This window comes from Podarcis bocagei (genome assembly GCF_964188305.1).
Source record: "Podarcis bocagei genome assembly, chromosome: 2".
Taxonomy (NCBI): Eukaryota; Metazoa; Chordata; class Lepidosauria; order Squamata; family Lacertidae; genus Podarcis; species Podarcis bocagei.
Genome location: NC_138126.1, coordinates 15,017,328 through 15,034,703, shown reverse-complemented (window position 1 = coordinate 15,034,703; position 17,376 = coordinate 15,017,328). Strand labels below are relative to the sequence as shown.

Here is a 17,376-nt window from a genome sequence, read left to right as displayed (position 1 = left end):
TTTAGATCTGAAAGTACATGAATTATGGATAGCATGCATATTTATGGTAGGAAAAGGATAAGGTGCATAGAGCTTTTCAGAATCATATAGGAAGAAAATCAATTTTTAGGGTATGGGAGAAGTATAAAAATTTGCTTGAGTGAAAAACACCCTGGCGGCTTTTCCCCTTGGAAGCAGTATCTCTGAAAAAAATTGAATATGAGAAGTAGTTGGCCGACTTATAGAGAGCTGTTAACTGAAGCTGAAAACCAACTGAAATTAAAAGATTTTGAAGAGATAAGGGAAGCTGTAACTGACTGGTTACAGTACCATCAACTAAACATTATCTTTAAGATAGACAAAAACTGTATGGCCTTTTAGTGTATTTCCTGGAATATTAATGGTTTGAACAGTAAACTGAAAAGGAACAAAGTAGAATGTACCTTAAAGAAAGGAAAATGGGATATAATATGTCTATAAGAGACCCATGTATCTAAAGATCATATTCGGGTACTAAAAAACAAGAACTTGGGTCTGGAGTTTATAGCCGCAGCGGCAGAAAAGAAAAGAGGGGTGGTAATTTATGTAAAACCAGCGTTAAGTCCACAACTAATATTTCAAGATGAGGAAGGTAGAATAGTAGGTGTAGAAATACAAATAAATCAAGAAAAGACAATAGTGGTAGGAGTGTATGCTCGAAATAATAATAAATCCAAATTTTACAGAAAATTGGAAGAGAAGCTTTGGGAATATGAGAATGGAAAGATAATTATGATGGGAGATATGAATGGAGTTATATCTATTGAAATGGATAGAACTGAGAGGGGGGGGGAATCAAACTCAGGCAGACTACCATTATCGCTCTTCCAGTTGACTGATAATCTTAATTTATTTGATACCTGGAGATTCAAGCACCTCACTGAAAAGGATATTACCTATTTTTCCGAAAATAAAAAATCGGGAGGGAGAATAGACACAATTTGGGGCTCGAAAAAATTGACATTGAGCTTGGTAAAAGCAAAGATTCTGAATATATCTCTCTCAGACCATAATCCCGTTACTATAAACATAAGATTTAAAAAACATACGAGAGGGAGGTGGAGGATGAATGATGAGGTTTGGAGAGATGAGCAGAAGGTGATTAAAATGAGGGAATTGTTGAAGGAATTTTTCAAAATTAATGAGAGACATGGGACAGACAGGGAAATCATCTGGGATACCAGTAAAGCCTATTTGAGAGGAATTGGAATACAACAAATGGCAAGAATAAGGAAGGATAAAGCAAAGGATACTATGGAAATAAATAAACAGATAAGGGAGAAGGAAAAAGAACTGTTGAAAAATCCAAAACAAGAGAGCATAATCCAGAATATTAAAATTTTACAATCCCAATTAAACAATTTAATAAACAAAGAGGTAGAAAATAAGATTAAATGGACAAAACAAAGGTATTTTGAATCGGCAAATATACCCGGTAAAATGTTGTCCTGGCTAACAAAGGAGAAACAAGTGGATAGGGTTATAAATAAGATTATTGAACAAGGAAAAGAAATTACAGACCTGGACCAAATAAAAATGATGCTTAGGAATTTTTATAAAAAATTATATGAGTTGGAAGACAAAGATGAGAATAAAATTAAAGAGTATGTAAGAGAAAACAAAATCCCTGAAATAGATGGCAAGGAATTAAGTAATTTAAATTCGTGCATAAGCTCAGAAGAAATAAGAGAGGTGATAAGGAAAATGGAAACTGGGAAATCACCAGGCCCAGACGGAATACCAATTACAGTGGTACCCCGCAAGACGAACGCCTCGCGAGACGAAAAACTCGCAAAACGAAAGGTTTTTTCGTTTTCGAGTTGCCTCGCAAGACGAATTTCCCTATGGGCTTGCTTCGCAAAACGAAGCTTGCCCCGGGGACAGCGGATCTTCTCTTTGAAGCAAGGGGCCGCGGGGAGATAGCGATCTCCCTGCAGCCCCTTGCTGCAAAAGACCGGGGGAAGCGGGGAAGCGAAGCGCTTCGCTTCCCGCTTCCCCCGCACCTCTTCTAAAGCAAGGGGCTGGGGGGAGATAGCGATCTCCCCCCAGCCCCTTGCAGCGAAAGATGTCGGGGGAAGTGGGAAGCGAAGCGCTTCGCTTCCCGCTTCCCCCGCACCTCTTCTAAAGCAAGGGGCTGGGGGGAGATAGCGATCTCCCCCCAGCCCCTTGCAGCGAAAGATGTCGGGGGAAGCGGGAAGCGAAGCGCTTCGCTTCCCGCTTCCCCCGCACCTCTTCTAAAGCAAGGGGCTGGGGGGAGATAGCGATCTCCCCCCAGCCCCTTGCAGCGAAAGATGTCGGGGGAAGCGGGAAGCGAAGCGCTTCGCTTCCCGCTCCCCCCGCACCTCTTCTAAAGCAAGGGGCTGGGGGGAGATAGCGATCTCCCCCCAGCCCCTTGCAGCGAAAGATGTCGGGGGAAGCGGGAAGCGAAGCGCTTCGCTTCCCGCTTCCCCCGCACCTCTTCTAAAGCAAGGGGCTGGGGGGAGATAGCGATCTCCCCCCAGCCCCTTGCAGCGAAAGATGTCGGGGGAAGCGAAGCGCTTCGCATCCCGCTTCCCCCGACATCTTTTGCTGCAAGCGGCTGAAGGGAGATCGCTTCTCCCGGTGCTCCGAAGCCGGGCGGGGGGCATGGGACACCTCCCGCCGCAGCGGGGACACCTTCTGAAGGCTGGCGGGGGGGGGGGCAAAAGTCTTTGTCCCCCCTGCCTGCCTTCCCAGGGGCTTTTAAATCGCCCCGGACAGCGGAGAAGTCCTCCGCTGTCCGGGGCGATTTTAAAATGCCGCTCGCCAGCATTTTAAGATCGCCCCGCACAGCGGAGAAGTCCTCCGCTGTTCCGGGGTTTTTTAAAATGCTGGGGGTGGGAAGAAAAGCCCTTGTTCCCCCCCCCCCAGCCTTCAGACGAGGTCCGGGGACAGACTGTCCCCGGACCTGGTCTGAAGTCGGTTTCCCTAGGAACGCATTAATTGATTTTCAATGCATTCCTATGGGAAACCGTGCATCGCAAGACGAAAAAACCGCAAGACGAAGAGAATTGCGGAACGAATTAATTTCGTCTTGCGAGGCACCACTGTACATATTATAAGAAACTAGAAGATGTAATAATCCCTAGACTTAAAAAGATCATGAATGAGATAATGGAAGAAGGGAAAATTCCTGACTCTTGGCGCGAAGTGTGGATAACCTTATTACCAAAACAAGGAATGGACCCAAATATTATAAAGAACTACAGGCCAATTTCCCTACTGAATATTGATTACAAAATTTTTGCAGGTGTGTTAGCAAATAGATTGAAATAATGTTTGAACAGAGTAATAGGCAGGGACCAGAATGGCTTCTTACCGGGGAGACAGATAAAAAATAATACAAGAATAGTGATTGATCTTCTAGAATATATTGATATGAAACCTAGCAAGAAGGTGGCAATGTTATTGGTAGATGCGGAGAAAGCCTTCGAGAGTGTGGCCTGTAATTTTCTGGTCCGCACTGTGGAAAGTTTGAAACTTGGGAACAAAATTTTGAATGCTATTAAAGCGATATATGAAAACTAGAAAGCTAAGTTAATAATTAACTTTCCAAATTGAAAGAGGCACCAGACAAGGATGCCCTCTATCCCCACTTTTGTTTATTATGACGCTGGAAACACTCCTAATAGCGATAAGAAAGGACCCAAAAATCAAGGGGATTAGTCTAGGTAATAGACAATATAAAGTTAAAGCATTTGTGAACGATGTAATGTATACAGATAACCCAGAAGAAAGTATACCAGAAGCACTAAAGAAATTGTCTGAATATGGAAGAGTATCAGGCTTTAAGTTAAATAAAGAAAAATCTAAATTATTAACGAAAAATATGGGGGTAAACGAACAGGAAGAATTGGAAAGAGTAACAGGCCTTTAAATTACCACGAAAGTTAAGTATTTAGGGATCTGGATCACAAATTAAAAAATACCAATTTGTACAAGGATAACTATGTGAAGAAGTGGAAGGAAATAAAAGGACATCTAAATAAATGGAATAAATTGAACTTGTCCTTATGGGGAAGGATATCCTTGATAAAAATGTCAATTCTACCAAAAATGCTCTTCCGTTTCCAGACGATCCCAATAATTATCGGGACAAAATGTTTTAAAGGCTGGCAAAGGGATCTTTCTAATTTTATCTGGCAAGGTAAGAAGCCAAGAGTAAGGTTTAAAGTACTGATGGAGCCTAGAGAAAGGGGCGGGTTCGCAGTCCCAAACCTCAAGCTGTATTTTGAGGCTGCATGCATGACATGGCTGAAAGATTGGATGTTACTGACAGATACTGAAATCTTAGACCTGGAGGGCTGGGACAAAGTTTTCGGGTGGCATGGCTACCTGGGTCACGATAAAATAAAAGCACATAGAGGATTCACTAATCATTTGGTGAGAAAGGCCCTATTCGAAGTCTGGGAAAGAAATAAAACAATACTAACAGCCAAAACTCCCTGGTGGCTATCACCTATAGAGTCATTAGCCTTGCATAGAAGCAACATGAAAGATAGCTGGCTAACATATAGGGAACTCATAGAAGAGATAAAAGATTGCCCAACAGTAAAGAAATTTTAAGAATTAAAAGAGAGGGGGTGAATTGGTTAGAATATTTCCAATTAAAAACAATATTTGAGAAGGATAGTAAGCTTAATGGGTTTGATAAAAAAAATATTGGTATGGGAAAAAGAAATTTTATATAATAACCAACAGACTCTCTCAAAAATATATAAACTGTTACAAAATGGGAAAGTAGAAAAGGAGAAAAAAGGAGACGCTATTAAAAAATGGGAACTAAGATCAGGGCCACCCAATTGAATATAATGAATGAACTTGACCCTAGAATGGTATACAAAGGATGAACAGGCCAAATTAGTTATGACGAAATGGGAAAGGGACTTAGGACATTAACTATGCTTCTGTTGATTCATCATTTGCAAACCCAGAAGTAGGTGTTCCTGTTTTTGAACTTTGCCTTGGAAACCGAACATGCTCCTGAGCTGCCCTTTTTACTGTTGCGCAGCAAATTTAGGTCCCCTCCATTATAATTGAGGCTTTTTTCATCCCATTTGTTCCCTTGCACAGCTAATTTAAGGTTCCCCCCATGAATATTAAAGCTGTTTCTGGTTGGAGTGTTCTGAGGTGACATTTGGTGCTTTAGTGTTTTACTATTTTTTCCATTTTTGTTTGTGTGGCTTTTTCATTTTTGACTGTGACTTGTTTTTGGTTTTAATTTTAATTTTTATCATCTACAATACTGTCTTATATTATGGTACAGAACATTGATTATTGCTTTCATTTTATGGACCAATGGTCTTGTTAGATAGTAAAATTCATGTTAAATTGCTGTTGTTTTTAAAAGTCTGGAACGGATTAATCCATTTTGCATTACTTTCTATGGGAAAGCACGCCTTGGTTTTGGAACACTTTGGTTTTGGAAGACTGCCGGAACCGATTATGTTTGATAACCAAGGTACCACTGTAACTCCTGAGATTTAAAATCCTGGAGGAAGAAAATCTGCCCCCACTACCTTATGAAAGGGATTCAAGAAACAAAGAGCTGCTTTAGAGAAGGCCTCACCCCTTCCTTCTTCCTGTCAGGAACTTCCTTCCATTTGTCTCCTCTCCATATTTTCCTCTTTCTCCCTCCACCATCCATCTATCCCTGTCCCCATCTCCTCTCCCCTGGAACTCACCAGATTTCTCCAAGGGTCCTGGGAGGGAATGCTCAGAGGTTGTGGGGAGGGATGCGGGAGACAGCCTGACCAGGTCAACCGTCCATCTTCCTCCTTCCATCCTGGCCAGGGTTGCAGGTTCAGTCTCAGCTAGGTTTGCAGGTTCAGCTTCCTGAGGAGTGCAGAATCCAGAGCAAGTTGCAGCTTCCTGGGAGGGAGGGAAGAAACAGCCAAGGGAGTCATTCTGCTGCCCCTAAAGAAGCCCCAATTGGGCACCCCCTTCCCAAGAGCCCCCACCCATTTTCGATCACCTTTGGCAATTCCTTTCATCACCTCCCTTCCTTTTTTATTTATTTTATTTTGTTCATTCAATCTTTATTGGTTTAAAATCAACACACACACACACACACACACACACACACAACAAAAGCTTTTAAAAAGGAAAAGAAACAAAACAAAAAAGCACAATACATTTCTTACAAAAAGAAATAGAACCATACATCACGAATGCACAAAATTATTCCAGCCATCTACTTCCGACTTCCTTGATATAGGTTATTTATTTTCTTAATTAGGTAAAGGTACCCCCTGACCGTGAGGTCCAGTCACAGATGATTCTGGGGTTGCGGCGCTCATTTCGCTTTACTGGCTGAGGGAGCCGGCATTTATCCGCACTCAGCTTCCGGGTCATGTGGCCAGCATGACTAGCCACTTCTGGCGAACTAAAACAGCGAATGGAAACGCCGTTTACCTTCCCGCCGGAGCGGTACCTATTTATCTACTTGCACTTTGACGTGCTTTCAAACTGCTAGGTTGGCGGACTTCCGGGTTAGCGCCATCGGCGAATGGCAGAGTTCCTTCGATCAGAGGAACGGGCTCTGTGGAAACTGGGTCTTCCCGCCGCGGCGAAGGTGGGGACCCGCTAGAAATCCCAGGTGGAGGAGCCTGGGAATGTGGGGTTCGGCAGAGCACCAAGAGCGCCTCCCCTACTCGCAGGGAAACCCCTTTTTGGGGCTCCGGAGCGAAGTGGGGTGAGCAGCGCGGTGCAGCGAACCGACTGCTACTTTCACGGAGGGAAGCCGCATAGCCATCGCCGGAGAGCGCTGACTTTTTCCTGTTGTCATTCGGACTCTAAACAAGTACCCGTGAGTAAAAACGGAAAATTGGATCAAGAAATTCTTGAATTAGGCACTGAAGCGGGAAGGTTTAAACAGGAAGTCCGCCTTCCACTTTTTGTAAATAGACTGAAGCAAAAACCTTACAATCTAAGAGCCTGGAAAAGTTGTTTTAAAGATTGAATTTTCCTGCATCTACAACCAATAAAACCCCCTTGGAAAGCAGGAGAAAAGGGGGGGATTTGACTGTTTAAGCCTGCAGGAGAGAGAGTAAAGGAGTATAAGTTTCCCTCGTCTCAAACCTGGGAACGGGGTGTCAGGACAGAAACTGTTGGAGACGTCCATTTATTGAAAGTGGAGCACTTTGGCAGATAGTCAAAAAAAGAGAAACAAATGAACTTCAATGCTGCTTTCTGCATTTTAAAGAAACAAGTATTTGAAAATTGAAAATAATTTTCTTTTGTTGGATACATTTTAAAGATGGATACAAATAGAAATTGTGTCCCCTAGAGGGAGCTTGTCAGTTTGTTGCTGCAGTTTACTTGGAGACGTTACAGCTGCGAGATTGAGATCGTGGGACCAGTCGTTTGACCTTGAATAGAAATGTGTTGGAAGTTTTGGTGTCTGCCCTTGACAAGACAAATGCTTTGCTGGAGCATTTGCATGAGAGGATGAATTTGATGAATGAGAAGTTGGACTTGATGACTGCCGTAGCCAGTGAATATGTATTAACAGGAAACAAGGATAAAGAAATTATACAGCGACTAATTCAGGAAACTGGTTTGATTGGGCAAGTGCAAGGGCAGAGGAAGATGGAAGAGGTTGTGATCGCACCCCAAGCAACACAAATGGAGAGATCCAAAGTCCTGCAGGAGCAAAAGTTGTTGCATTGGAAGATTGAACTTGGAGTGTACTTGGAAGTGTTTGGAGTTAAAGAAGCTCTTAATTCTGGTGGGACTATGAAACATGTTGACAATTACTTTTTGGACAATCACTTTTTGGAATACAACGATGATGACAGGGAGTGGGACTGTGGGGAATGGGCTGGCTTGATGAAGGAAAATGGAGATTATTACCGGTTGGAATCCCCCGGAGACCCACTCCCCAAGGAGAAAGGGAAGAAATTAAGAAAGAAACCAACAAAAGACAAGGAAGAGTGCAACTACAAACAAGAACAAGAAAATCTGCAGAAGGGGCATAGAAGAGACTTAAGGGCCTCGGATATAAGAACACCAGATTGATGGACTGGATGGAATGTATAGAAAGGACTGACATAACCCGAAACCAGGAAAAAGGGACGTTGGACAATAACTAGGGAAAAATTTCTTCTTTTTATTTTTGGAATTAGTGTAATATTAATGAAATATCAGGGAAAATGCTGGAAAGGAACTAATTGGCTTTAGTAGAAAGGATTTAAGGAGTTATGTATAAATATGGTTTAAACTTTGAATTTTAAGGTTTTTAAGGTAAGATAAGGTTAAATACATTAAGGTAAATTGAATAACAGAATATGGTAAAAGATGGAAAGGATATGTTGAATTAATTAATAAGATAGATTGTTAAGACAAATTATTTAAATAAAAATTGAGAAATATGGGAAGAATTTGCTGAAACAACGAATTAAGTTAAATACAAAAAGGGAGGTGTGAGGAGGTCCAAGAAACAAGCAAATGAAAAGATGTAATATGGGATGTGTATTCTTCCTTTTTTAGTTAATTTTTTTAGTTTTTTCTTTTCTTTTTTCTGTTGTACTTTTCTGTTCTTCATTGTATTTATATATTTTTGAAATTTTGAATAAATATCATTTAAACAAAAAAACTGCTAGGTTGGCAATTTTCTTAATTACTTGCCTCTATTTTTCAATAAACTTTATCTTTCTTAAATATTGTCTGAATTCTTTGTACCTTATTCAATTATGAGTTATTTGAAACATTCTAAAGTTTTTATAAGAGGACACTGTTGTTTTAAATATTATCTATAGCTTTCTCATTCCCTTTTAAACTTTTGGGTCGATCAATTTCTTATCTTTTCCGTCATCTATGCTACTTCTATATATTGAAGGATTTTTACTTGCCACTCCTCTTCTGATGGAATTTTATCTCCTTTCTATCCCTTGGCAATCAGCATCCCCACTGCAGTTGTTGCAAACAAAAAGACCCCTTCCCAAGACCCCCCACCCATTTTCAAACACCTTTGGCAATTTCTTTCACCTGCCTGTCCCACCTCCCTTCCTAAGGCTGGCATGGTATGCACATTAGTGGCCTAAGAGTAGATCCCATGGAACATAAGTGTTAACCTGCAAAGGACTGCTCTGACTACATGGGTGGCCCTTGCAAGGAGAAGAAGGAAGCCCCTTGCTTGCATCTGGACCCCTGGGAGAGGTGGGGGATCCGCCCATTGCTCCCTCTGTCCTCCCTGACTCCTCCTCTGTCGTTCTGCCCTACAAACACCCTTTGCTTTTGTTGCTCAGGGGAGAGAGGCAGGAAGAGCCTTCAAACCCACCCCTTTCCTCCTCTGCTGCCTTTCCTCCTCTGCTGCAGCGCCTGGTTCACTTCAGATACACACATGGTTTACTAGGATTTTGAATGAACACGTCCTCTGCCTTCCATGCGGTGGGAGTGGGGGGGTTAAAAGTGGTGAGGAGACCCCCCCCCAGTCCTTTTGGAAAACAGGAGCTTTGGTCAGGAGTAAACAACTTAGATGGCAAGTTCACAAGAGAAGCACTTTGGAGCACTGCTTGCTCTTACTATGTGTTTGGACCTAGAGGACAACATACACGTTTACGCCACGGGATTCCTTAAAGAGGGCGTTTCTTTAAATTCAAAGGCCATTTCTACAAAACGGAAGTCTTCTGCTGGCAGCCCTATGTAGGAAAGTTTTCGATGTTTTAAATTTTGGGGTGTTTTTGTTGGAAGCCGCCCAGAGTGGCTGAGGCAACACAGTCAGATGGGCAGGGGGCAAGTAATGAATTATTCTTATTCTTATTAGTATTATTCCCTCCTAAGCCCATCCTGTTATGCATGCTGATCAGAGACTCTGTCCCAACCTCCCCCTTGACCGCAAGAGGGCTTCCTATTTTTACAGCTATTCTTCACATTTGTATACTGCCCTTCCTCCAAAGATCACAGGGCAGCTTACAAGAGAAAAACACAGAGATGTATAGCAGAGTAAGAAATAAAAACAACCCACCCACCCCCCATAATTCAGTTGTGAAGTCCATAGATTCTTTAATGAGCCAAACCCCTGGGAGAAGAGCAATGCTATCGCCTGTTGCCTAAAGATAAGGTCCTCCTCCGAGGGACCTTCTGCTGGGGTATAGATATTAAAATTAAAATTAATACTTTTATTAAGGCGATCCAGGCCAGCAATGCCCACCCCTCTCCCCTTGCCCGCCTCCTTCCCTGCAACTCCCTTTCCACCAGATCCCTGCAGGAGGAAGCTTCTCTCCCCCCCCCCTTCAAGCCCCCTTTAAGAGAACAGCTCCCTTTCCTCCCTTCTCTCCTCCCCGTCCGGGGGCTTCTCATCCTGGACCCCCTCGCAAAGCCCCTTCCCTCCTTCCCCGCCATTGGCTTTGCACTCACCCGAAATCCTGGGCAGCGAGGGCGGGAATGGGAGCCCCTCGTGAGAGGTAGGCAGTGATGGCGCTTAATTAGGAGGCTTGATTAGGAAGAAGCCCCCTCCTCCGCCTCCATATGACGCAGCCCCGCTTCCCGCCTCCTCCCCTCCTTCCTTTCCAAGCCCCAATTTTCTCTCTGCTGGTGAAGCCGGAAGTGGAGGCAACTCTGAGGAGGAAGGAGAAGCTTCTCTCCACGCTCAGCCTCTTGTCTGTTATTTGATAATTGGGGGAAGGAAAGCCTTGTAGCACCCAACCAATGGGAAGAGGAGGGAGGGAACGTGTGCAGAGGGAATATAAACTTATACTTTGCCCCAGCTGGACTGTGCCTGCTTTGGAGCCCCATATTGTCCTCAATAAGGGACGCTGGTGGCGCTGTGGGTTAAACCCCAGAGCCTAGGGCTTGCCAATCAGAAGGTTGGCTGTTCGAATCCCCGTGAAGGGATGAGTCCCGTTGCTCTGTCTCTGCTCCTGCCAACCTAGTAGTTGGAAAGCACATCAAACTGCAAGTAGATAAAGAGGTACCTGTTGTAGACAAAATCTTTTTTTTTTTTTAATAAAATTTTTATTGGTTTTACAAAATTTTTAACAACAAACAAACATTTAAAGCAAACAAACATACATGTATAGTTTCATCCCCTATTTTCATAAACCTTCTTTCTCCGACTTCCCCTTACCTCCCCTTTCTGCATCCCAATGTCCATATTTTAATAGCAACTCCCAATTGTTACTCTCCACCTCTGTCCTCTTAAACGTCTCTATAGTCTAATCTTGTGTCCCTGTATCCCTTCATTTCTGGAAACCAAAACATTTTAACATTCCTTAAGTTTGTAGTGGTCCTTAAGATAGCTTTTAAATTTTCTCCATTCTTCTGCCACCGTCTCCGGTCGTTGATCACGGATTCTGCTTGTCATCTCGGCCAATGTCATATAGTCCATCACTTTCATCTGCCAGTCTTCCAGAGTGGGTAGATCTTGTGTTTTCCAGTACTTCGCGATGAGTATTCTTGCTGCTGTAGTAGCATACATAAAGAAAGTTCTATCCCTTTTTGACACCAATTGGCCGACAATGCCCAAGAGAAAGGCCTCTGGTTTTTTAGGAAAAGTACATTTAAGTACCTTTTTCATTTCATTATAGATCATTTCCCAGAAAGTCTTAATCTTTGGGCATGTCCACCAAAGGTGGTAGAAGGTGCCTTCAGTCTCTTTACACTTCCAACATTTGTTATCGGGCAAGTGATAAATTTTTGCCAGCTTGACTGGGGTCATGTACCACCTGTATACCATTTTCATAATGTTTTCCTTTAGGGCATTACATGCCGTAAATTTGATACCGGTGTTCCATAACCATTCCCAGTCATCTGACATAATGTTATGTCCAACATCTTGTGCCCATTTAATCATAGCTGATTTAACTGTTTCATCCTGTGTATTCCATTTCAGCAACAAATTATACATTCTAGATAAATTCTTAGTACTGGGTTCTAGCAATTCAGTTTCTAATTTTGATTTTTCCATCTGGAAGCCAATTTTCCTGTCCTGTTTGAAGAATTCCATTATTTGATGGTATTGAAGCCAATTTTGTACCTTATGTTTCAATTTCTCATGACTTTGCAATTTAAATTTGTCTCCATCTTGTTCCAAGATCTCCCAATACTTCGGCCATCCGACCTCCATATTGAGTTTCTTCACTGCCTTGGCCTCCACTGGTGAAACCCATCTAGGGGTTTTGTTTTCCAACAGATCCTTATATCTTATCCAAACATTAAACAGTGCTTTTCTAACGATGTGGTTCTTAAAGGTACTGTTAACTTTATCATACCATAAATATGCATGCCAACCAAAAGCATTGTTAAAACCTTCCAGATCTAAGATATCTGTATTTTCTAGGAGCATCCATTCTTTCAGCCAGCAAAAAGCTGCTGCCTCATAATACAATTTTAAGTCCGGCAGGGCAAACCCCCCTCTTTCTTTAGCATCTGTCAGTATTTTAAATTTAATTCTGGGCTTTTTGCCCTGCCAGACAAATTTCGAGATATCTTTCTGCCACCTCTTAAAACATTCCATCTTATCAAGAATCTGCAAGGTCTGGAACAAAAATAACATTCTAGGCAATACATTCATTTTAATCACCGCGATTCGGCCTAACATTGACAATTTCAAATTTGACCATATTTCTAGATCTTTTTTAATTTCTGACCAGCATTTTTCATAGTTGTCTTTATACAAATTCAGGTTTTTAGATGTCAAGTAAACCCCTAGATATTTTACCTTCTTAACCACCATCAACCCTGTCTCCTCTTGGAATTTCTCCTTTTCCATATCTGTTAGATTTTTCCCTAAAACTTTAGTTTTTTGTTTATTCAATTTAAAGCCAGCTACCTGGCCAAACTGTTGTATTATTTCTAGAACCTTTTTCGTACTAGTGTTTGGCTCTTGCAAAGTCAATACTAGGTCATCTGCAAATGCTCTTAACTTGTAATGTTTAGCTCCGACCTGTACACCTTTAACCTGCTGGTCATTCCTTATCATATTCAGCAGCACCTCCAGGACTGAAATGAAAAGTAATGGGGAGAATGGGCACCCCTGACGTGTTCCTTTTTCTATCTTAAGTTCGTCAGTCACTACATTGTTCACAATCAATTTAGCTTTTTGTTCAGAATATATTGCAGCCATACCATTTTCAAAACCTTGACCTACCCCCATCCCATGAAGGTTCTTTATCATAAAACTCCAAGAGATATTGTCAAAGGCTTTCTCTGCATCAACAAAAATCAATACTGCTTTAGTGTTTATATTCACCTCTAGCTTTTCCAGAATGTCTATTACATTCCTTACATTGTCTGCCAGGTGTCTTTTAGGGAGAAAGCCTGCTTGGTCCTTATGAATCTTCTCCATCAGCACTCTTTTAAATCTTCTTGCCAAAATGTCTGCGAAGATTTTGTAATCCACATTAAGTAATGATATTGGGCGGTAGTTCTTCAGTTGAGTCTTTTCAGTCTCTGTCTTTGGTATGAGTGAAATATATGCTTCTTTCCACGATTCAGGTGCCTTTTTCCCCTCAAGGATCTCGTTACAAACTTCTTTCAATGGTTGAATCAACCAATCCTTCAACGATTTGTAGCATCTAGAAGTCAGTCCATCTGGTCCTGGAGATTTACCCAGTTGCATATTCTGAATGGCAGCCTCTATCTCTTGTTCTGAGATTCTCTGGTTCAAGTCCATCTTACTTTGATGAGAGATTTTTTGTAATCCATATTTGTCGAGGAATTTATCTATATCTTCTTCATTTTGCGGGCCTTGAGTGTAGAGTTTTTTAAAGTAACTCAAGAAGCAGTTTCTAATTTCATTAGGTTTAGTTATGTTTTTTCCGTCCACCTCTAGGCTTGTAACTGTATTTAGTTTCTGTCTTTTCTTCATTTGCCATGCCAGAAGTTTGCCACATTTATTTGCTGATTCAAAAGTCTTTTGCTTCATTTGTTTTATCTTCCATTCAATCTCTTGGTTCATCAATTCCATATATTGTGTTTGATATAACTTGATCTCTCTTAAAATCTCCTGGGACTTTGGTTTTGTTAGTTTTGTCTCACCTTCCTTTATCTTTTCCAGAATCTTTTCTTTTTTCTCATTTTGCTTTTTCCTCTTTATTGAGTTTTGCTGAATCAAGAATCCTCTCATCACCGCTTTGCTTGCGTCCCAGATCACTCTTTTCTCCACGTCGGCCCTCATATTTATTTCAAAATAGTCTTTTAAAGTCTTCTGGGCCTTCGTGAGGAATTCCTTATCTCGAAAGAGGGTGTCATTCATTCTCCATCTGAATTGACCAGTTGTTGTGAGTTTCATCTCCATCTTCACGGCGTTATGGTCGGAGCAAGTTTTTGGGCAGATTTCCACTTTCTTAATCTTTGGAGCCATACCACTAGTAATCCAAATTTGATCAATTCTAGTCCAGGTCATCATTGCTTGCGAGAAAAAGGTTCCCTCTCTCTCCAGAGGGTTCCTTGTTCTCCAAATATCTATCAAGTCCATGTTTTCAGTCATTTCGAAGAAAGTCTTAGGGAGTCTCCCTTCTTTAGTAACTGTTAGTCTTTGTGCCTTGTCCATATTGGTGGAGACCACGCCATTCATGTCTCCCATGATTATCATATTGTAATCCAAATAGTCCATCAAAGTTTCATGAAGTCTCTTAAAAAAGTCAGATTTACCTTCGTTTGGTGCATAGATTCCAACAACTAAGAATTTTTCTCCTTGTGCTTGTATCTCCACAGCCAAATATCTCCCTTGTTCATCTTTAAATATCATTTTTGGAGCCCATTTCTCTTTCACATATATTACAACTCCTCTCTTCTTAACTTTGTCTGATGAGATAAATTCTTGTCCTAGCCTTTTATTTATGAGTAGTCTCCTGTGGGCTCTAGTTATGTGAGTTTCTTGTAGGCATATCAAGTCCAGTTGTTCTCTATTCAATATATGAAATACTTGTCTTCTCTTCAAAGGCCCATTGAGCCCATTACAATTCCAGCTAAGGAATTGCAGAGCCATCTTGCTATTTTCCTGGTGCTCCTCCAACAGCTCCGAGTTGTTGCTCTTCTTCTGATGGTGGTGGTTTTTGTCCAATCGAGAGATTCAGAATATCTAGTGCTCTCCTCTGTTCTGCAAGTACGTCCACAGTCCCCTTCTGTAGGTCCTCCTGGTATCTTGCCAAAAATTTGTCTTTATCTTGAATTGTCTTTATTTTCACCTTCTTTGCCTTGAAGTCAAATGACAGTCCTTGTGGGAATTCCCACCTAAAGCGGATAGAGTTTTTCTTTAGCAAGAGAACCAGGTCCTTGTAGAAGTTTCTTAAATCCAGAATATATTTTGGGATGTCCTTGAATATCTGTACAGCTGAGTTGTCAATTTGGAGAGTCTTTTCAAAATGTAGTCCTAATATTTTGTCTCTTTCCTCCTTGGATCTGAGTGTAATCAGACAGTCCCTTGGGGTCTTTCTGTCCTGCTTTTTGCCCAGTCTAAAAGCTGTTGTGATTTTAAACTCGTCTTCCTCCAGGTCCCAGCAGGCCGCAAACTCCCGTGTCAAGTATTCCACAAGGTTATCTCTTTCGTTCTCCGGAATTGATCTTAATTTCAAATTTCTCTCTTTTCTCTGTAGCTCCCACAAGGCCAAAGTTGCATCATGTTCGTAAACCTTCTTGGCAATTGGCTCTAATTTCTCTTGCGTTTCTCCGACGGCAGCTTTGGCATCTTCGGCAATTTTACACGTGGTGGCATTTTCCTCTACAAGTTTATTTATAGATTCTGTGTTCTGGTTTAGTCTTAATGATATTTCTGATAACTTTTGTGTATTTTCTGAAGTCTGTTTTGTCAAAGACTCCAGAGTTTGATTTATCTTAAGCAGGGCATCTGTCACAGCTTCCATAGACGCAGCTGCTCCCTTTTCTTGTTCTGTTATTCCTCCTGCAGTAGCAGCTGAAATTGAGCCTCTTTTCTTTGTCTGTTGCTGTTGCAACTGTTGCTGTTGCTGTTGCTGTCTGATCTTGGCTCTTGTAACTATCTCTTCTTGTGAGCCACTCATGTCAAGGTCAATTCCCACGGGAACTGTTTCCCGTTGGAAAATTCCACTGTCTTAAGCCGTGCCGAATTTTACTTTTACCCTCTAGGGGGAGCAAATCAAAATGGCCATAAAACAAATTGTCCAAGTACAAGAACAAAGGAATATGTCCAAAGGTGTAAAAAAGAGAGATTGGTACAGTCAAAGTCAATATTATTAGAAACTATAACTGTAAATTGCCACAGTTTCCCAGTTTACACTGTTTCTTCTTGTAGCCAGTCACTGTGTAAACTTTGTATCACAGTGTCACTTTGCAGGAAAAAGTCAGCTCAGTGTCCTATTGTTCTGAAAAGACAGACCGTTCCGTTCTTTCAATAGATGAGACGGCAGAGGATTTTGCTTCAGATAAATCATGCAGTTATTAAAGTCTCATTCACCTCCCCTCTGCCCTGCCAGCTAGAGGGGAGATCTAAGGTTTCAATGTCCGGTTTAATTAGTTAAAAAGCGAGTTTCAACGGATGCAAGTTTAGAGTTCCGTTGCTTTCACTTTCATGCAGTGGGGGGGGAGGCAGACTTCCTTGATTTAATCCCCCGCTTTTAGCTCAATTTTTCAAAATTTAAAGAGTCCCAGTTGTTTTCCAAGTCTTACTCACGGGAAATCAGTTCAGATTTTCTTTTCAGGAAGGAATCGGCGCTCTCCGCTTATGGCGACGCGGCTTCACTTCGCAGGCTGGGTAGCGACTCTCAGCACCGCGCTCACTCCCGATGTCGATCCGTAGCCTTTAAAAAGGCTCTTTCACGGTACCGGGGGGCGCAAAGGTGCCCACCGAGTCTCCTTGTTCTCAGGCTTCAGCGCCTGGGATTTTAGGGGTCCCCCGCTTGCCGTAGCGGGTAAGACCCGAACTTGCGAAGCAGTCCTTCTCCGGAGCTCGGAGGTAGGACCGCCATTAAGCGCTGGCACCGACCGGAAGTCCCTGTTGTAGACAAAATCTGCCCTTATTCCCTTATGGGGGACACAAGAGCCGTTGTAGAGTCCTTTGCAGGTTTTCCATCAGTTGGAGAAAATAACAAGAGGCCAACCAGAGAATATTGAGAAGCAAAGCAGCTAGTAAGACTGATCTTTATTGAACTGTTGCAACAGGTTGCTCCCCTCGCATGGAGGAGAAAGGAGGAGGACCCAGAACAAAGGTGTGCCTGCCCTTATATAGACCTTTTAAATTCCCTGCCCTAGAGCTCAAGACCACCCCTCCATGCATCATACCTACATCACAGAAGGGGTGTAACCCAAGACCACCCCCCACAAACATCATACCTACATCACAGAAAAGGAGGTCTACAACAGAAATTTGAATTTTGTTGTTTTTCATGCTGCCAGGTTATGTGATAATGCCTTATCTGATTG

General features: G+C 42.0%; 2 protein-coding genes and 1 long non-coding RNA gene across 6 annotated transcripts in view; all 3 read right to left on the bottom strand.

Moving 5' to 3' along the window:
• Positions 1–10,561, bottom strand: part of LOC308580689 (uncharacterized protein) — a 50,747-nt gene extending 40,186 nt beyond the window's left edge. Inside the window, exon 1 of the mRNA XM_081182709.1 lies at positions 10,396–10,561. The gene's annotated coding sequence lies outside the window, so the exon portion shown is untranslated. The remainder of the gene's footprint in view (positions 1–10,395) is intronic.
• Positions 1–17,376, bottom strand: part of LOC308580547 (uncharacterized protein) — a 147,209-nt gene that overhangs the window by 4,619 nt on the left and 125,214 nt on the right. For 2 of the 3 annotated variants that reach the window (XM_081182360.1, XM_081182359.1), the window contains one exon: positions 5,721–5,907. The exons of the other annotated variant lie outside the window; for it this stretch is intronic. In XM_081182360.1, coding sequence (XP_081038486.1) covers positions 5,721–5,820 — 100 coding nt within the window. In that variant the 5' untranslated portion in view covers positions 5,821–5,907. The remainder of the gene's footprint in view (positions 1–5,720; positions 5,908–17,376) is intronic. 3 annotated transcript variants of the gene reach the window in all.
• LOC308581287 overlaps positions 1–17,376 on the bottom strand; it is a 196,492-nt gene that overhangs the window by 99,285 nt on the left and 79,831 nt on the right. The gene's annotated exons all lie outside the window — the stretch shown is intronic.